The sequence below is a fragment of the Sciurus vulgaris genome (assembly GCF_902686455.1).
Source record: "Sciurus vulgaris genome assembly, chromosome: 5".
Classification (NCBI taxonomy): Eukaryota; Metazoa; Chordata; class Mammalia; order Rodentia; family Sciuridae; genus Sciurus; species Sciurus vulgaris.
The window spans coordinates 181,560,499-181,581,601 of record NC_136465.1 but is presented as its reverse complement, the minus strand read 5'-3'; the positions used below and the strand labels follow the sequence as shown (position 1 = coordinate 181,581,601).

General features: G+C 50.9%; 1 protein-coding gene across 1 annotated transcript in view; it reads right to left on the bottom strand.

The window, feature by feature from the left end:
- Positions 1-21,103, bottom strand: part of SHANK3 (SH3 and multiple ankyrin repeat domains 3) — a 55,188-nt gene that overhangs the window by 21,741 nt on the left and 12,344 nt on the right. Inside the window, exons 12-19 of the mRNA XM_079141269.1 lie at positions 12,726-12,999; positions 9,815-10,008; positions 8,802-8,915; positions 3,718-3,793; positions 3,353-3,435; positions 2,867-2,991; positions 2,638-2,770; positions 1,603-1,683 (exon numbers count right to left, since the gene is read on the bottom strand). Of these exons, the coding sequence (XP_078997395.1) occupies positions 1,603-1,683; positions 2,638-2,770; positions 2,867-2,991; positions 3,353-3,435; positions 3,718-3,793; positions 8,802-8,915; positions 9,815-10,008; positions 12,726-12,999 (1,080 nt within the window). The remainder of the gene's footprint in view (positions 1-1,602; positions 1,684-2,637; positions 2,771-2,866; positions 2,992-3,352; positions 3,436-3,717; positions 3,794-8,801; positions 8,916-9,814; positions 10,009-12,725; positions 13,000-21,103) is intronic.

Genomic DNA, 21,103 nt, shown 5'->3' with positions numbered 1-21,103 from the left:
GTGCTGGTCTGAGCAATCTCCTCAGACTTATCTTCTGTTCCTTTTTTTCAGCTGGGTCTAGTATACTGTTTATCCTGGCCACAGATTTTTTTTTTTTTTTTTTTTTTTTTTTTTTTTCAGTAACAATTCTTCAGGGATCTTTATAAAATGCGCTTATTCTTTTGTGTTGTGGTTCTGTCTTATTCTCTTTCTTTAGCTCTTTTAATTCTATTATTTTACTTCACTCTCTTTCATACTCCTCTGATTTCTAGTTCTTCTGGTGCTAATTTTAGTTCTGTGTATAGTTCCAACTTTCCCACTTCCCAAAGACTCACAGCCAAGTCTCCCAGCTTTGTGGGGGCTTCAGAACCTGACCCCTGCCCTGGACTATGGAAGCATCAGATTCCCCTGCTCCCCTGGTTTTGAGCTCTTTCTCCATTTCTCCATTTTTGAGACCTGGGGATTCCTTTTCCTTTGTTTTGAGTTGTCCATATATGTGTGTTCATTTTATTTTATCCAAAGTATTATGGCAAAGAAAATCCTGACCATGTCAGCCCAGTCTATCTTGGTAGCTGCTTCCCACACTGAAATACAACATAGTCAAGAATGCCTGCTTGGAATAGTGAGCCCAGCTTGTGTCCAGGACAGGGTCAGGGCCCAGTCCATGAACAAGGTCAGGGATCACTCTGGGGGCCAAAGGAAGGGCTTCTTCTATGACCACAGCCAGAGTAGAGTCTGGGATTGGGACTGGGCTCTGACTGGAAGGAAACTGTCCTTTCAGCTGAGCACATCAACTGTCACACATGTTGAGCGTACTCACAGAGGGGCTACTGCTGGCTGGGATGCACCATAACAGGGCTCTCAAGAGTCACGTGCATCAGCATACGCCCACAATGAGGTTGCACACGGCAGGATGTGGTCACACAGGTTAGGGTTAGGGCTAAGGTTAGGGTTCACCACAAGGCTCTTCAAGGTGTGTGTGGATGTGATCAAGTATATTGCAACATGTTCACAAAAAGGCTGTTAATGATCACACATCATGCCCATGATGAGACTGGCTGACCTGGTGCCCATCAAAGCCCAACACCTCCCAGTTCATGAGGCCCCATCCTGTCATCAGCCAGAGATGCTCACAGAGGCCCTGAAGGTCAGAGGCTCACTTGAACACTCTGCAGCACACAGGTGCAACAGTAACACACACAGATGACCCAGCCAGTGCCTGGCAGAGCTGGAAACAGACCTAGGTTCCTCAACCACTCCTCCTTGCTCAGTTGGCCGAAAAGCAGACACAGAGTCAGATTGAGACATGGAAAGTAAGGGGCAACGCATGCACATATACATGCGAACACGCTGCAGGGTCACACATGCCCCATCTGTCTGTCCTTGTTGTCCTATCTGTCTCCCCACTGCCCAGGCCTTCCACGTGCCATGCCCGCCTCACCCCACAGGAACTGAACTTCCCCACCCCTCCAGCACTCTGGCCAGCTCCCACACCCATCACTGTCCTTCCTACTGTCCTTGCCTAACCTCAGCTCCAGCTCAGCATCCCTGGCCTCCCACACAGCCTATGTCCACCTCTCCCTAGGCCTTCTGACCCATGCCCATGGCCACCCTAGTGCTCACCAAGTTCCTCGAGTTCGGCAGTCATGGACTTGGAGCGCAGGGTCAGCGTGGTGCTGGGAGCCCTCTTCGGGGGAGGTGGGGCTGCAAAGAAGAGGGAGGCCTTGGACCTCCTGTCCAGCAGCAGGCGGCGCGGCGTGGCCAGGTGTAGGTGCCACTTGCGCTCCACCGCCTGGATCTCCTCGTATTCCCGTGAGGATGAGTCGCACTGAGCCAGGATCTTGTTCAGGCTGCGGCTGGATGCAAACTTCTTCATGGCGTGGGGAGCTCGGGGAGCACCGGGGCTGGGGTGGTGGGGGCCTCTGGGGCCCTGGGAACCCCCAGAACCCAGGCCTCAGAAGGCAGTCAACGGTACCAGTGGGGGTCAGGGTGCCGGCTGGCTCTGGTCTGAGCACCCACCCTGCAGGCTCCGAGCACCCAGTGAGGGGGCACTGGCGCCATGGGATGGGGGCTGGGAGGGTCTCCTGCCAGGCTGGCTCCTGCTGCTCCAGGGCTCCCCCAGGGCCCTGGTGGCCACTGCCCTTGGAGAACCAGGGTGTGACCAGCCAAGCCACAGGCCTGGGCTGGGCTGGGCGGCAAGGCCTCCTGGGCCCCGGCTGTGCGGTGTCGGCGGCGCGGGGAGAAGACGCTTTTCCTCTTCCCTCAGGTGCCGCCTCCCCCTTCCCTCCGACAATAAGCAGCAGCGTCAACCTCACAGTTGCCATGGCAACCCCGGCCTCCAGGCAGCTGCTGGCAGAGTCAGGGAAGGAGGGATCTGCCATGCCAGGAGCTGGGGACTCCGGGAAAGGGGGGGAAGGGATCTGAGGGGGCAACCTGGGGTCAGAGGTCAGAGGTCAGGTACAGGGCCAGGATCCTAACATCACGGCCTGGAAAGCAACCTGGGCTATAAACAAGTATTTATTGAGCTCCATCTATTAAGCCTCACCCAGGTTCAGTAGCACAGGGTCAGGTTGGGGAGAGGAAGGTAGGCCTGAGGTAAAGGGCTAAGGTCAGGAACCCAGGGGAGTCAGGGCAGAGCCCACGAACCTCAGCCCTCACCTCTGCGCCGAGCCCCATCCTCCTCTGGCTTCCTGGTCACAGACACGACCTTCATGACCAGGCGGTTGCCACCCTGGCGGATCAGGGCCACCACCTGCTTGTGTCCAACCTTCACCACATTCACCCCGTTCACCTAGGACAGATGGGCTGCTGGGTAGGCGCCAGGCATGTCCTCCCAGGTTCGGGGTCAGGATCCCGCCAGGCTGTGCAGGCCAGGGCTGGGGCTCACCTCGATGAGGAAGTCTCCCGTGCGCAGCCCCGCCCTCCAGGCCACGCCCTCCACATCCACGGACTCCAGGTACTGGAGCGCGGGGAAGGCCGGCGTGGGTGTGAACTCCTCGATGGGGGTCTCTGCTGCAGGGGGAGCAGGAAGGTGCCTCACCAGTGCGGCTCAGGTGGGGGCGGCCAGCACACAGCAGCCTCCACACAGCTCAGCTCACGGAACACGTGACAACTGGGGCAGAATGACCTGAGACAGGAGGGCAGCAGGCAGGGCCACCCAGCCCAGGAATCCAGCACGACCCCCACTCCCCCAACCAGAAAGGCCCCCACTCTGCTTAGGCTCCCTGCAGAGTGTAAAGCAGTGGAGGAGGCGGCGCTGTCCCAGGGAACCCCACACCACACAGCCAGAGCCACAGCAGGGGCAGCCGGAGCCAGTAGGTGGGTGGCAGCAGGACGGAGAACACCCAGCACCACACAGCACCCGCACCCTTACCTTTGGCCCCCCGGAGCACGAAGCCAAAGCCCTCGTGTTCCCGTTTCTGGAGGACAGCCACCTTGTCATCAATGACGTAGTCACTGACGAAGGAAAGCAGGGGGCGGGGGTGAGGCTAGCCCGGCAGCTGGGGAGCATGGCAGCCAGGCTCACCCCACATGGTTCCACAGAGTCCCACAGCCCACATCATTCCAGGACTGCCCAGCCTGACCTGGACTGTGGGAGGCAGAGGTGACCAGGCACCCCGTCCTCATCTCCCTCCAACCTCTGCACACCCTGGCCCTCCCTCTCACCAGATGTGCCACCCCACACCTGTAGTCCCCACCAGTGTCCCTGTGTCCATACCCTGCCCCACCTGCCAGTACCTGTGTGAAGTGAGGCTGTCATAGGAGCCCACCGTGTAGTGGCGGAAAAGCCGCTTCGTCCGGTCCTCCCGGGTTTCTGGAGGGAGTATCAGGAGCTGAGGAATGGCCGTGGCCTCCAACTGGCTGAACTGCTCTCGACTGTGCTGCTCACAGTCTGTCCACACACACCCTTGGCCTGGTTGTGCCCAGATGGCAATGGGGACCCCAACTCCTGGGGTTCTGGGTCCTGTGTCCAGAAGTCTTAGGCAGGAAGGCTAAGGGGACCATGCAGGGAATTCTGGCCTCTGGCAGCCAGGGCCCAAGTGGGTAGCAGCCATGGCTCATCTCTCCTGAACAGCAACCGAACACAGGAGACCAGACAAGGCCAGGGTCATCCAGTCAGTGAGCCCCAAACCTGAGAGCGCTGGAGAGAGCCTGCGGGTGTGCATGAGACCCAGTCATGTGTACATGCGCTGCTCACGCTGTGTCTGACTGATAGTGTGCAAGCACTGTGCTCTTGCACCTGCATGTGGATTTCAGCGTGTGCCAGTACACATCTGTGTGTACGTGACCCGCGCTCTCGGGCAGAGTTGCACTGTCCGCTCGCATGCACCAGCCTGGAAGCAGCACTGCATCTTCACTGAGCCCTTCTCCATAGGCCTGATGTGTACCCTAGGGTGTCCCTTGCTGCAGACCCTGCCTCTGAATGTGCAAAGGGATTCAGGTGGGGCCGAGTACCCCTTCCCTGACCTCACTGCATCCCATAAAAGTTCATCCTCATCTGTCCTTTGATCTCAAAGTCCCTCGTGGCCGTGTGGAACTGGCCAGGTTTGCCGGCTGCCCCACCTCGGCCTTGCTGGTCTCCTGAAAGTCTGGCCCACATCACCGACCAGGACCTGGGCTCAGGCTGGGTTCTCCGGCAGCCCACAGGTCTTGCCATTTCAGTTCCTCACACTTCCGGTTCCACGTGCAAGGTCGTGACCCACTGCCTCATGTCTCACCCTCAGCCACCCCCCCCATTTTCTCAGGATTCATTTTTAACATCAACAAGTATTTATTGAGCTCCTACTATATACCAGGCCCTGTTTGTTTTAGCTCTAATATAGCAGAGAACACAGCAAAGTCTCTGCCCTTGTGGAGTTAATAGGCTATTCTGGGAGATGTAATAAACAATAAATATATAACACGTCAAATGCTGGCAAATGCTGAAGGAAAAAAAAAATAACAAGGGTGCAAAGACAGGGTAGTTCCAAGGCATCTCAGGAAGTCCTCACCTTCAAAGACAGCTGAGCAAAGGCCCAGGGAGAGGATGAGGGCCTCCAGGCATGGGGCACTCAGAGTGGAACCCACTGGCCTGGGGTGTGAGGGATATGGTGGAATCCCATGCAGCTGGAGCAGAGGGAGCCAGAGAGTGGCCAGAAGTGAGATCAGGGGGAACCTACAATTCCTTATGACCTATCTCCCCAATAACTGTGAGTTCCTTGAAGGAAAAGAACACGTCTTAATCTCTGTGTGGTCCCAGTGCCCAGCACAGCACCTGGCACCTAAGAGACAGAGAAATATGGTGCACAACTAGTTGGGTGTGTGTGTGGATCTATGCTGCATGGACGGAAAAAATGTAAAGACAAACCAAAAGGGAAGTGAATATAAAAAATGGATGGGTGGGTGGAGGGGGAAAAAAGATAGATGGATGGGGTAAAGAAAAGATGGATACATGAAGAGATGGGTTCACAGATGGATGGATTGACTAAGAGGGTTGATGGAGAGATGGACAGATGGACTGGGTGGGTTGACAGAGAAATGGATGGATGGATACATGGGTGGAAAGACTGATGAATGCAGATGGGTGGGTGGGTTGATGGAGAGATGAATGGATAGATGGATAGATAGATGGATGGATCAATAGAGGGACAGACAGATTGGGTGGATGCACAGGGGTGGGTGGGAGGTGGATGAACAGAGGAAGGAAAAGGCTAGGTAGGCTGGGTGGGATAATTGGGTGAGTCAAAGAACAGATGGAACAGATATACACATAGAAGGAGCCATGGCTAGATAGGAGTAGAATGAGTTCCTATTCACACCAGAAGATATGGACGTCAAGAAAAGCACTGGTCCAGACTTCAGTCCTTCCATGAAGGTGTGATTCTCAGTGAGACAACTGTTCCCTTTGAGTCTCTCCTTAGAGAATGACAAAACCTACTTTGGAGGGTCCCTGGGTTCTAGTAGCCTGTTATCTCATCACCCTGGCCCCTTCCAAGCATGTACCACCTCACTCTGGCTGAGGCCCTCTGTGACATGCCCACATGGGCCATCCTGAAGCTTAGAGGTCAACACAGATCAGGCCTCAGGACAATGAAGTCAGATCCCTCCTGACGTTCACCACACTCCACTCCAGGTCAACTGTCACAGAAATACTTACAGTGCCTGCTTGCAGAAGGACCCCAAACTTGCATTCACTAGCCTCTAACTATGAACTAACCTCTCATTTTTAGGTTTTTGTCAACCAAATAGCATTTATTGTAAAACAAAAAATCATTCTCTGGTTTTATTAATCAGACACATGAAAGTCTGCCAGCACCAGCCCCCTAAATGAGAACCACACTGGAAAAACAGGGGACAGCACAGCACCCCAGCACACTGGACCTCAAAGTCCCTGCGCAAATTGGCCTCAGCGCTTCCTTTCCTCACAGCTCGATTCCCAGATCCTGCAACAGTGCCACAGGGAGCCCATCTCTGCTCAGTGCCTGTCTCCTGGTCCTGCAGCAAATGCTGACCCTGGGCAGCAGACAGGCCTGTGCACCTCAGCACAGTGTCCCCTCCTTGGCCTGCAAGTCCTTCTCTGTCCCCACTCTGGTCCCTGAATTGGGTTTTTAAAAATACCTTTGTTTGTTTGTTTGCTTATTATGTGGTGCTGAGGATCGAAACCAGTGCCTCACATGTGCTAGGCAAGTGCTCTCCACCGAGGTACAATCCCAGCCCAGAATTTTTTAATCTGGGAAGCAGGTTCCTGTTGCTAGTCTGCTCTCTGGCCTCTGGCAGAAATAAGCCTGAGTCCCAGGTGGGAGGTTCTTCCTGGAGTGGCTAACTGGGCATGCAGTTGAGGTCAGACGGAGGCCACTACTGCTCCTACCTGTTCCCTGCAGGCTGCCTCTGCAGGGCCCTGGCCCTCTACCCATGCAGGAAGCTCCCACCTACCCAAGTACCTCTGATACACTCTTCTCCAGTCACACACCCTAATCTGCAGCCATCTAGAGGCCCTGCAACTGCCTAGAGGGCTCAGGCCTCAGTCCCCAAACTGTGGCCCTTTCCCTTCTCTGTGAACTTCTAACTGCTTTGTCTTGTCCAGATCTTGACCCTGACCCTAAAATACCTGCACAATCAAGCAGCCCTAGCCAGGTCAACTCCCACCACAATGACATTTTTTCCCTTGACCCCAAGGCCACATGGCTGGCCTCAGGCTCCCCATGCCAGCCTTGCCACCCCACAAGGCTGCCTACCTATGTAACAAAAAGACCACCCTTCAAGGTTGAGGTGTCCCCTAGAAATGGATGAGTAACAACTGGTTCCACCTCCCGGGACTGCTATCTGCCACTTCTGACAGGTGAAGTGCTAGAACTGCACTGCTCAGGCACACGGGTGCCACCATGGGTGGCTCTAGAGCACTGCTGGGCCCTACACACACGGGCACCCTCTCTGGCTCCTTCAGGCCAACCCAGGAGCTCCCATACTTACATGCCCCACCATACTTCCCTCCCTCCCAAGTTTCAGACTGAGGTCTAAATGTACCTGTATCCAGAGTTTTCAAGCCAGAACCTTTGTGACCCACAATGCATCAGGACTGGCTCCTCTGTCATGAGCATGGAGATTCATCCTTCCTCCTCTCCTCTATCCAGTCAAACCAGAGCCTAGATCTCTAAAATTATTTCCCACCTGGACCCCACTCCACCCACTCTTCACAGGTAGAGAACAAGGGGCCCAGGCCCTTCCATATTCTAGAAGGGCCACCAGAAGGACCTCAGGAGGTTAGGGAACAGCCATGTGAAAGAGCAAAGGCACCTGGCCAGCAGTGGGTCAGCAGGCAAGGTCCTGCCTCCCTAGGCCTCTGCCAAATTGGGCATAGGGTAGGGGTACTAGCCACAGAGAGGATGGACTCCCCTGGGAAACTAACCAGGGAAGGGGACTCAGCAACCCTAGACCCAAACCTTTCACATGCAGAAGGAAGGAAATAAATACCTAGATCCGACACAAACTGACGATCACCAGTAACCACTCAGGAGGGGCTCCTTCATCCCATCAGTTCTCTGTGCCAGAAGTAATCTCATGGGTATGCCTAGGAACTGAGGGCTCACTGCAAAGGTATATCCCAGACTGACCAAACAGCCTGTGTAGTGTGCTGCAAAGGACTAGCCACCGTATCTACTAGCAGGACCCAGAGGGGGACCTTTCTGGAAGCCCAGGTGTTCAGCAGGCTTGGACTGAGGCCACTCAGCACCTCTAGGAGCTGGAACGTTCACCTTCATATTATTCTTCTGGCTGAGGACAGGGGTCATCCCTCATTGGTGGCCCTCGGACCACCACAGCCCCAGGGTACCCACAACTGCCCCGTGGGGCCTGACTGGCCTCGTTTCCTCTTGGCTAGTTCAGGCCTCCTGCTCTGCCCACTTTGACAATCTGTCCACTTTGGAAAAACGCCTCTTTTCTCACACTGACCTCCTTACTGGTCTGCCAGCCACACATGAATTGCAAGCTCCGAGCACCTGATATTTCTGTGGGGACTATGCAGGAGGGGTGGTTACAGTCACAGGAGTCACGTATGGGATCATTCACCCAGAGGCATGGTCACGAGGGTGTGCCTCCTGTGGGCACATCACAGGTGATTTTGTGGTGTGCACACTGTCAGGTTGCATGCACACATGTTCAAAAGCTTAACACGCTGTGCATTCACCGTGTCTGTGCCATGTGCACAAGTTTGCATCTACTTTGGGTGTGTCTGAGTGCACGCCTCATCTTTCCCCTGTCAATGTCCAGATTTAGTGCCCAAGAGACCCAAGGGAGGCTGGAAGGGTGGTGTCCTCAGGAACTGCCTGGGGGCCTAGGTCACTCACCACGCCGTGTGTCATACTGTCGCATCTGCACCTCTTCCACACAGTCAGCTGGGAACCAGCCTGTGCGACCCTTCACGGTCCCCTCCCAGAAGCCGCCTTCCCCGATGCTGAGCACTGGAGGATGGAAGCCAGACAGGGTGTGAGAGCAGTGTGGAGCTGCAGAACAGTGGCCTCCCAGCCACCTCAGGAATAGGTTCTGCCCATGACCCTCACCCTGGCTCCCTTCCTCTTCCCACATCCTCCCAGATTCTTCCCTGGGGGGGAGATTTTGGGGCCCAACAGAAGAGGGAAATGAACAGATGGGCTCAGCACAGGACAGGCATGTGGGGGACAGAGAGACACAGATGGACACACTAGATGGGACAGAAGGCAGAGACAGGGGCCACTCCTGCTCTTGTCCCCGATGACCACTGTCCCTCCACCCTCCTGGCTCTGACACCCACCCAGGGGTCACAGCCAAAAGCTCAGGGTCATTGTGCTGGTCGATGGGTTAAACCATACGATGTCAGGAGGGCTGACCCGCACAACTGCTTCTACCTTGGGCTCTCATGCCCTGCTGCCTCAGAGCACTGGAGGAAGGGGCCCCAGTGATGGCACAGATCCCCATGACGGAGGGGCTCAAACCCCCCAAAACAGCCCTGTGACAGAAACATGCAGAGTGCACAGACACACACTGTCGGATCTCCCCCAGGACAGCAAGGACCGCACCACATCCCAAGGATTCCCAGTGAAGAAGCCTAAGAAGTGACACATGCCAGGAAGCCCTGTAATGGGACAGGGTCCTTCAAATACAGGGACCCTGGTGACATCAGCCCCCATCATGACACAGAGGCACCCATGACAAGAGCTGAGGCTCTATCATGACAGACAGAGCCACATGACAGGAGTTCATCAGCCAGAGCCCTTGACGGGGACACAGGAACTCGGCCGAGCGCATCCAGCAAGGCCGGGGCCACCCCCACCACCGGACCACCAGGCTCCGCCACGCCGGCCCCGCCCCCCGCGCCCCTCACCCTTCACGGCCTCGCCGCGGTGCAGCGGGATCTCCCCCTCGCCCTGCGGGCTGTGCGCCTTCACCGCGATGAACTTGCGGCCGGGGACGGCGCTGTAAAGTTTCCTCTTCGGGCCCCGGGGCGGTGGCGCGGGGGACGCGGGGGGCGCCGGGCCCGGGCCGGGCGCAGGGCCGGGGCCGCCGGGCCCGCTTGGGCTGTAGACGAACACGTAGGTGACGGACGCGATGCCGGGGGGCAGCGGGCACGCGAAGCCGGCGCCCGGGGCCTCCATGGCGCACGGCCCGGCCCCGCCGCCGGCCTCACCGCAGCTGCCGCCGCAGCGCCCGCCGCCCGCCGGCCGCCCGCCCGCCCGCCGGGGGCCCGGCCCGGGGCCGCTCCATGGGCCGCGCCGCCGCGCCCGGCCCGCTCCCGCCAGCGCACGAGCCGCGCCCGCTCAGGGCTCCGGGGCCGCGGGGCTGCGCTCCCGGGCGCGCCGGGCTCGCTCCATGCCGCGGCCGCCCCGCGCCCCGCCTCCTCCGCCGGCTCCTCCCTCTGCGGGCGGCGGCGGCCGCCTGACTCCGGCCCCGCTCCCCCGCGCCCCGCGGACCCCGCTAGGCCGAACAGGGGTGCGGCGTAAGGGGGCTTGTGTGGCTGCCAGGTGGGCACCGGGGATGGATGGGCGGGTCTCTGGGCGCCGAAAAAGACGCCGGTGCTGGGGAAGGGCAGGGAGGGGCGCAGCAGGTCTCAGAGCTTGGCCTCCTCATACCCTGACGCCCCAATCCCCTCTCTCCACAGAGGCCTGTGTCCTCTGTCCTGGACACCTTTCCCTGCTGCCCTTGCCCACTACATGCTCACCACTCTCCCCACACCACTCCTCCGTCCTGGGCACTCAGCCCTCCGCCTCCACTTTGCTCAAAAGCCTGCCCTGGCTCCCTAGCACCTAGCAGGCCAAGTTCACATTTTGGGCCAATGGGCCAAGCTCTCCCAGACTGGGGTACTTGCTATGCTCCAGCCATATGTGTGGACACCTTCCCTCTCCTTCCTCTGAGCCCTTCGCCACACTGCAACCAACAACTGAAGTACTCTGATCTGGCCCATTCTGCTGGCCATTAAGTTACCCACTCTCAGCTCCAAACTCCTCCAAACTCACCCTTCTAGGCTCAGCAGTGTGGTGCTGGGGCCAGAGCCTGCAGATCACATTTCTGGGCTTCCAGGGGCTACACACCGGGCTCAGCCTACAAGGGGAGTCAGAGCCCCACACCGCTTACACAAGTGCCATCTTCTGTCCATTGACCACAGGTTTTCTCTGCCCCTGAGGTTGTCCTTCCTGAGTGCACCAAACTTCTTTGATCCCCCTCCTGAGGACCACAGACCCCTGTCCACTCACCAGGACAGCCCAATACCTAGATCACTGCCCACCTAACTGCTTCTTCATATTGGGCCCAGCTATCCATGTCCTGAAACCGGGTTGGGGCCCCTGCGGTGAGCTCCCACCACATCTGGTATTCCAGGCACCTATCCAGTGTTCGTAGGGAAGAGGAGAACCCTGCCATCTCAGAGGAGCCAAGCTGGGGCCCTAACATGCAATTCTTCGTTTTGCATCTGCTGAAAGGTGAATGAACACACAAGCGGATGCAGGAAGCTGTGGCAGCCACAAGGCTCAGACTCAGGAGAAGCCCTTCTGAGAAATGGCAACATCCTGAATACATTCTTTCAGCCACGGGGCCATTTGTTCTTTAGAAACCCAAGGGGTTATGTGAAAGCTTCAGAGGAGAGCTGAATTTGGGGCAGGACAGACAGCCTTGGGGGTCCAACAAGTCTAGGAATAAACAGACACTAAAGTCACCACTGAGTTTGGGCTTCATGAACAGGGGCAAGGGCACCTGGAAAGCCTACCAGGAGCTCCTGCCACACCTCAAGCTCACTACCAAGTACCTGGGCCCAGGTAACCGATTCCTAGTCCTATGACTTTTCTGACCTAAACTGGGCATCAGGACTACAGCATGGTGTTATCAGGGTACAGACTCAAAAGCCACTGAGGTGAATGGAAATGACACATTTGCTACTCTGTTCAATGCTGCACCAAGTGATAGGATTCTAAGAGCTGGCTGCCATCAGAAAACAACACACTGTTATTATAACACTTTCATCCAACAATGTCTTCGAACACCTTCTATGTGCCTGGCTCTTGGAAAACAGCAATACGCAAATACAGCTCCTGCTCTCAAGGTACAAGGAACACAGACACCACAACCAGCAGGGGCTGCCCATGCAGTGCACCAGGGTCCCAGCAGACATGCCTCTCCAGCACCCTGGAAGGCTTTTCAAAAGGAATGCCTTGGATGAGATTATCCCACCTTACCAAGGAGAACTCAGTACAGTGGTGATCTGAGACCTTGGCACCCCAGCCCCACTGTGCAGCCTGCCACTTCAATAGGCGTCAGTCCACACCTCCTCCTCTAAGTTCTGGGGACTTCAAATCTCTTATATGTCCCTAATTTCTCAGTGTCCTGGGGCACAGGGGGTGGTAAAGAGTTCCATAGGTAGACAGGGCTGGGGATGGGGGAATGCCGTGCAGACAGGGCTGGAAGTCATGTGCAGGTTCTGAGGCTTTGTGAAGAGGCATCCCTCACTCAATCACGACAGCCCTGATGTTGCAGTGAGCTTTCTAACCACACCCTCAGCTGCTCACTGTCTAGAGCAAGCCCCAGCTTCAACCAGAGACCAGTATGGGTAAGCCTGCTCCAGCCCACGGGCCTCACCTTCTTCCCTCCTCCATTCAGGGAGGCCTGTCAAGGGCCTCGGAGTCCCTACCTCAGACCCCAGACCATCACTGCACAAGGCCAGGCGTCATCTCTCCCTGCCCCCACCGCCACACCTGGTCCAGTGCTGGCACCCCGCCCCCCACCAGGGCCTCCCAGCCCCCTCCTACCTGATCTTGCTTTGGCTGCCCCTGCTTGCAGAAGGGCCACCGACATCATTCTCCTGGTCGCCATCACGATCACGGTCTTTCTCCTCCTGCAGCCGCTGAAGCAGCAGCTGGTGGGGGAGGCTTCGCAGAGAGGGCCCAGGGGAGGCTGCTGGCTGTGCCTCACCCTTCAGGTTGATGTCGCTGGCTGAGCGCTGCAGAGGCCGAGGCGATGCCAAGCCACTGGGACCAGCCAGTCTCCGCCGCTTCGCGTAGCTGGGGGTCTCCCTGAATGGTACTGGAGTGGAGGGGCACAGGTGAGACTCTGAAGAGCCAGCTGGGTGACCGACTGTCCCAGTTTGCCCAAGATTTAAAACTAAAATCCTGTGTTCTAGGAACTGCTTGTCTCAGGCAAACTGACAGTTGGCCACTCTATAACTAAAGCCACCACAGAGAGGCCACATCCCAGCCAAGCTGCCTCTAACTCCGGCTGCAGGGACAAACATAGCCGCTATCCTCTCAGTCTGATGAGGCCCAGATCTGTTCTCGGTTTCTCGTTTCATGAGCTTCAGTCGACACAAAACAGCCATGACCAATAGCACCAGACCACTGATATGTAAGACTGCTTAAGGGTGACCTACAGCCAGAAGTTTGTTGATAAGACCAAGTTTCAGGGCTGGGGAGATAGCTCAGTCGGTAGAGTGCTTGCCTTGCAGGAACAAGGCCCTGGGTTCAATCCCCAGCACCACAAAAAAAAAAAAAAAAAAAAAAAAAAAAAACGAAGTTTCAGCAAACTTCTGTAAGGAACCAGATGGTAACTATCTCAGGCTTCTCTGAAAGTCAAATAGTCTCTACATGTAATTCTGCCACAGTATTGTGAATAAATACATAAGGAAATGGGCATATTTGTGTTCCAATAAAACTTTATCTAAAAAGGAGATAATGATGACCCAACTATATGATACTTAGAAAATCACTTTAGATCCAAAGGCATAAATAGGTCAAGAGTTAAAGAATTTCTCACATAAATAGAAATTAAAAGAGAGCTGGGGCCTATATTCGTATCAGACAAAACAACTTTACAATTTTAAAATGAGACAAAGGACATTGTACATCAGTAAAAGTCTCAACTAATCACAAAGACTAATGATTATTAACACATGTGCACCAAACAACAGAATATTGAAATATCAGAAGCCAACAGTGACATGATTGAAGAGGAAATAGGCAGTCACCAGGGCAACTGTAGACACCAACACTGAACTGTCCACAGAGGACAGAACCCCTGAAGAGAAGAGCAGTGAAGAGACAGGAGACCTAAGTCAATCCACCTCACAGGCATGCAGGTACTCCTACCCAGCAGAGAGCACACAGGCGAATTCTCAAGTACACCTGGAACAGCACAGACCATATATTTGACAACAAAACAAGTCTAGTCTCAATATATTTTTAAAAAGACTAAAATCATACAAAGTATCTTCTTCAAGCACAATGGAATGAAGCTAAAAATAAAAACAGAAGGAAATTGGAAAATGTGTATATGGAAATTAAATGCCACACTCTGTGTGTACACACTTACCCATGTGTGTGACTGAGGATTAAACCAGGGCTAAGCTGCATCCCCAGACCTTTTTTTATTCTTTGAGACAGAGTTTAAGTTGCCCAGGCTAGCCTCAAACTTTGATCCTCCTGCCTCAGCCTCCTGAGTAACTGGAATTACAGGTGTGCACCATCATGCCCAGTTTAAATACCATACTCTTTAACAACCACATCAAAAAAGAAATTAAATGGAAAATTAGAGGGCTGGGGTTGTGGCTCAGTAGTAGAGCACTTGCCTCACATGTGTGAGATACTAGGTTCGATTCTCAGCACCATCCATAAATAAATGAATAAAATGAAGGCCCATTAACAATTAAAAAAAAATCTCTAGTTTAAAAAAAATAGAAACAATTTTGAGACAAAAACAAAAATACAGCATAACAAAAGTGATAGTATATAGCAAAAGCAACACTTAAAGGTAAATTTATAGCTATAAACATCTACATTTAAAAAGGAGTTGGGCTGGGGTACAGCATGAGCAAAGACCTGGATTAATCTCCATACCAAAAAGGAGGGGGGAGATCTCAAACTAATAACCTAATTGTACACCTCAAGGAACTAGAAAAAGAACAAACTAACCTAGCAAAAGGAAGGAAAGTTATCAGAGGAATGGGAATAATAAGATCAGAGCAGAGATGATAAACAAAATAGAAAACCAACAGAGAATCAATGAAATGAAAAGTTGTCTCTATAAGTATCAACAGAATTGGCAAAACTTAGACTAAAAAAGAGAGAAGATGGACAAAAACAGCTAAAACCAGAAATATTTGTGGCATTACTATCTAACTTACAGAAATTAAAAATAAAAAATAATGCTATGAACAGTTTGGATATGAGGTGTCCCCTAATAAGTTCATGCCATAGACAATGAAGAATGTTCAAAGGTGAAATATTTGGATTATGAGAGTTGAAACCTAATCAGTGTATAAATCCATTTGATGGGTTAATAATATGAATGGGCTACTGAGTGGAAACTGGGCTTGATTGAAGAAAGTAGGTCACTGGGGGGCATATCCTTGGGGATTATATTTTGTCTCTGGCTTCTCTCTCACAGGGGCCTTGTCTTTGCTTCCTGGCTTGCCATAGGCTGAGAAGCTTTCCTCCACCATGTCCTTCCACCATGATGGTCTTTCTGCCTCACCTCGAATTCAGAGAAATGGAGTCAGCTGACATGAATTGAAACTCTGAAACCATGAGCCCCCAAAATTTTTCCTCCTTGAAGCTATTTTGTCAGGTATTTTGGTCACAGTAATGAAAAGCTGACTAACACCCCCAAAATCAGATAAGCTAGACAAGATGAACGAATTCCTAGAATAAAACATATCAACAAAACAGACCGACAAAGAAATAGAAAATCTAAGCAGACCTATAACAACCAAGGTTTGCAATTCAGAAATCACAAACCTCCTAAGAAAGAGAAGTCCAACCACACAGCATCACTGTGGGCCCTGCCACATCTGAAGAGTCAGCAACAACCCTCCTCAGGCTTCCAAAACAGAACAAGGGCAACACTCCCCGATTCATTCTTTGGGACCAGTATTACTCTGATGCCAAGGCCAGATAAAGACATGACAAAGGAAAAACCCAGCTGGGCACAGTAGCACACGCTTATAATCCTAGTAACTGGAGAGGCTGAGGCAGGAGGATCCCAAGTTCCTAAATTTCCAGCCTCAGCAACTTAGACCCTGACTCAAAATAAAATAAAAAAGGCTGGGGAGGGGTTGGGTTTGTGTCTCAGTGGCAGAGTGCTTGCCTAGCACATGTGAAGTACTGAGTTCAATTCTCAGCACCACATATAAATAAGTGAATAAAATAAAGGTCCATCAACAACTAAAAATATATGTGAAAAAAAAAAATGTTTAAAGGCTGGGAATGTAGCTCAGTGATGGAGCACCCCTGGGTTCAATCCTCAGCACTAAAACAAAGAGAAGAAAAGAAACCTATCTAGAGACCACTGAAATTAATGTGATGCATCACATCAATACAACAGAGGAGGAAACCTTTATGACCATTTCCACTGAGAGGACAGAAGGACACTCCAAACACTAGAGGGAAACATCCTCAACATGACAAGACACACTTGTTAAAAACCCACAGCCAATATCAGCTCAGTGGCAGAAGGTCAAAAGGTTCTCCCTAGAGTCAGGAGACCAGTCAAGAGGTCCACTTTCATGACCAATATTCAGCACTGTGCTAGAAACTCTAGCAGAGCAATTAGAGGAAAAACAAGAAAAAGAAAGAAAAAAAAAGAAAAGAAAACAAATGAAAGGCATCCAGATTGGGAAGGCAGAGGCAAATTTACCTCTATTTGCAGATGGCACGATCCTATACATAGAAAATCCAAAGAATCCACCAAGAAAGCTACAAAAGTGAATAAACAAGGTGAGCAAAATCTTGGGGTACAAGATGTACAAAAATCACCTGGTTCTATACATCAGCAGTGAGCAATCCAAAAGAAAATTAAGATAACTCCATTTGTAATAGCATTCAAAAAATAAAATACTCAAGAATAATTTAACTAAGAAAGTAAAAGATTTGTATACCAAACATGACAAAACATTTCTCAAAGAAGACCTAAATAAATGGAGGGAAATCTCATGCCATTGACTGGAATATTGTTAAGATGTCAGTCTTATACAGAATGATTACAGAGTCAATGCAAGTCTATCAAAGTTCCTTTTTTGCAGAAATAGAAAAAAAAATCCTCAAATCCACATAGAATTGCAAGGGGCCCTGATTAAACAAAACACTATCAAAAAAAGATGAACAAAGTTGAAAGAACCTGATTTGAAACCTCCCAACCTCAAAACTTTCTATGGAGTTATACAGTGAACAGTATCAAAAAAGAGGAACAAAATGAAGGAAACCTCTGGAGTTGAAACATCCTAATTAAAAACTTACCAAAACCACCATAATCAAAACCACAGGGGTGCCGGTGTAAGAACCAACAAATAGGCCAGGCATGTGGCGCACACCTGTAATCCCAGCAACTTGGGAGTCCGAGGCAGGAGGACTGCCGAGTGCAAGGCCAGCCAGGGTAATTCAGTGACGCCCTAAGCAACTTAGCAAGACCCTATCTCAAAATTTAAAAAAATAAATAAATAAACAAATAGGTAGCTGAGGATGTAGCTCAGTGATAGAGCAGCTATCCTGGGTTTGATTCCCAGCACCACAAAATAATACAAATTAAAAAGGGGTTGGTGGTGTAGCTTAGTGGAAGAACACTTGCCTTACCACCTGTGACATACTGGGTTCAATCCTCAGCACCACATAAAAATAAATAAAGGTACTGTGTCCATCTACAACTAAAATATGATAATAAAATAAAAATTAAATGTTTAAAAAAGTAAAAGGACTTGTAGTTCAGCGGTAGAGAAGTACCCCCCAAAAATAAACATGTAGACCCAATGGGATACAACTGAGAACCCAGAAATGAACCCACATATCTACGGCCACATGATTTTGACAAGGATGCCAAGGCCATTCAACAGGATAAGAATGAGAATCTTTTCAATAAACAGCACCAGACAATTGGACATCCATATACAAAAGAATGAAGACAGATTTCTACTCACATCATATACATTAACTTAAAATAGATCGATGGCCTAAGCATACCAGCCAAACCCATAAAACTCTTAGAATTCTTTTCTACCATTCTGGTTTTTTTCTAACCGGGAAGCCATTAGATGGGTGTGGCTCCACTTTAACTTCCTACACGAACACACTAAAGCCCACTGTAAACAGTAAACTGAATGAGAAACAGCTCCAATCAGAATCCACCCACTAGGTTCCAAACCAAAAAGTCACTTTGTCCTGCTTCCATAGACACCGTTTAGAAGTGCCTTCCCTGTGCCCCTCCCGGCAGACTACCTCCATACCTTTCACGATTGCAGAACACCCAAACTCTTTAAAATTTAAATGTGCTTCAGTTTTTCTTTCATCAGATCTTGCATTCAAAATGAGAGATTTGACAGGAGCAAGAAGCAAACAAAGCCTGGCTGGGGGAGGGTGGGGGCTCCCACAGCTTCCTGGGCTCTGCCACTGGTGTACAGTTCATCTGAGTGAGTCCTGATCCGCGCTGGGTTCTAAAGTCACAACAGAAACCAGACAGGTGCTGACTGGCTTTGGTAAAATATCTTGGTATGAAAGGTCCCAGGAAGGCAGGGAATTGCCAGTTTATTTAATCCAAGGAGTCTGGGACTCCATCTGGGAACCTGTACTTTTCTAGGGAAATGGAGAATGTTACTGAATCATCTACAAGTTTGGGGCCACAGTATGGCTTGTTTAACTAAACAAAACTATTTGTCTATTACGGCATAAGAAAGGGGGCAGGGAACTCTGAACACCTCAGAAACTGCATCTTGAGTAGCATGCAGAGGTGTCTGACTTGTCTTCCTGCCACTGCCTGTTCGTAATTTACAGGCCCACCCCAAAGGAAGAGAAAAGAACTAGGTCAGTGTTTATAAAGTCAGGTCATCAGTCTGCTTTTTAACCCCCAGTGCTTAGGTCAAAATCTCAGAGCAACACCACCAGGGCTCAACCCTTCACTGCCTTGCTCATGGGCTCTGCCCCAAGCTCGTGTAACCAAGCATATAGTGATAGACCCGAGGTTGCCTGTCACTCTGAGGTGGCACCCAGGGCCACAGTATCCCCACATGGGGTCCACACAGGGCCAGAAAAAGCATGAAACCCTCAGATGACCATGGAAAGCCATTCCTAGCATGGTCAATCCACCAGACCTACAGACAAAAGACAAATCTGTTACAGATTACACAGCCCACTGGGCAGTTTTGTTTTTCTTTAGGAATTCCGATCAATCTAGTCAGCCCCAAAAGACTTCTCCCTTTTTTTTTTTTTCCTGCGTGTGTGCGTGTGTATTGCTGGAAATCAACCCTAGTGCACACTAGGCAAGCACTCTACGACTGAGCTACACCCCAGCCTGTTTTATGTGTATTTTTGTATGAATGTTAGTGACATGTGATCTTTTATATGGTACTACTACTAAAACAATTGATAAATCCTTTAAGAAAGTTCTATTCAAATTGGTTTAGGGATAAATGAGCATGCATGTGAATCATTCCTACAGTTCTCAGAAATAGAGAAAATGCCCAAATGTGTTTTGGGTTTTTTCCCCCTAAGTTCACATGATTTAGGTAGATCCCTGGTAATAAAGTCAGTTTTTAAATTGTTAGTAAAACAAGAATAGGAATATTTTGACAATGTCAGTTTTTCCTGGGCTGCTGGTCAGACAGATTTGTATGGTCTCTTCTAGATGTTTAAGACCATGAACCATAAGTTAACCTAAAAGCAAAACATACAGTGAAAATGAACTGCTTGACACAAGACTCACAGAAGGAGAAAACGGAGGGTAGAACCATGTTTAACTTTTTAGCTTCTCGGCTTCTGTGACATTTTTTAATCCTACCTTATTTCTCAACAGAAATAAAGCAGAACAGGATTATGGCATAAAGAGGAGACAGAGGACACTGGGTTTGTGGGAGCATCTGACTTCAGACAGGACAGGGCATCCAAAGCAAGCCCCTCCCCTCCCTTGCTCTCTACAAACGCCTTGGAGGTCAGGTGACCGAGACACCCAAAGCAGCATATTTTGGGATAGCACTTCCCAAAGGCCTTCAGTGTGGGCTTTGTTTAGTGTCTCACTGAATTTTTCATGGGTAATTCAAGCAAATTTGCTAAGAACAGTAAATCAGGGTGAGGGGTGCAGCTCAGCAATAGAGCTCTTGCCTGCAGAAGCAATGCCTGGGTCTGATTCCCAGCAAACCTCCCACCACAGAAAAAGAACAAGTTAGTTAACTGTAAATAAAAATTAAAAAAAAAACAGTTCACTAATAAATTTTTTGAAAATAATTAACATTTTATAGAATATGCCTACTTAAAAATAGTTTCAAAATGTTCTTTGGTAACTTAAAATCTTAAAGTTAAATTAAATATTGGATAATCATTAAGTGCCTAAATCATTCCTATGTTAAAATAGGGAAAGGTCAGCTGGGTGCAGTGCTGTAGGCCTGTCATCCCTGCAACTCCAGAGCTGAGGCAAGAGGATCAAATTTCGGGCCAGTGGGCAACTTAGCAAAATCCTGTCTCAAAAAGTAAAAGGGTTGAGGATGTGGCACAGTGTCCCTGGGTTCAAAAACACAAAGTTAAAGTACACACACTCTGGCACCTTGCCTTTATATGGTAAAGAAGTTAATTATATTTGGGTGTTAACGAAAGACAAAACACCAACATTAAACACTGCAGTCTTACTAGTCTTCCCTAGAGACTGAGGCTACCAAGAAGTAGACGTCCTATTAGTACAAGTGGCTGACCTGCGTGGCTGGGAAGAGCAGCTTCTGGCAGCAGTGCGAACCAGAAGGGTGTGTTCTGGGCAAGTTCTGCAGGTGTGGTGGCAATCGCCCATGGCCCAGCTGCACCAGGGCCCAGGAGAGAGGGGCCAGGCTAGCAATACAGCAAGACCCCCTCTTCTCATTGGGGGAGATACCAAGAACTGAACTCAGGGTCACTTGCCTACTGAGCCACATCCCCAGCCCTATTTTGTATTTTATTTGGAGACAAGGTCTAACTAAGTTGCTGAGCACCTTGCTGTTGCTGAGGCTGGCTTTGCAGCTCTCAATACTCCTGCCTCAGCCTCCCAAGTCATTGGTATTACAGGCATGTGCCACTGTGCCCAGCAAAATCCCCCTCTCTGAAGACAGAAAAAAAAAACAAACAAAAAAAAAAAAAAAAACAGTAGTTTGACTAGACTGCTGACGAAGGTCTAGCAGAACAATAATTAATGA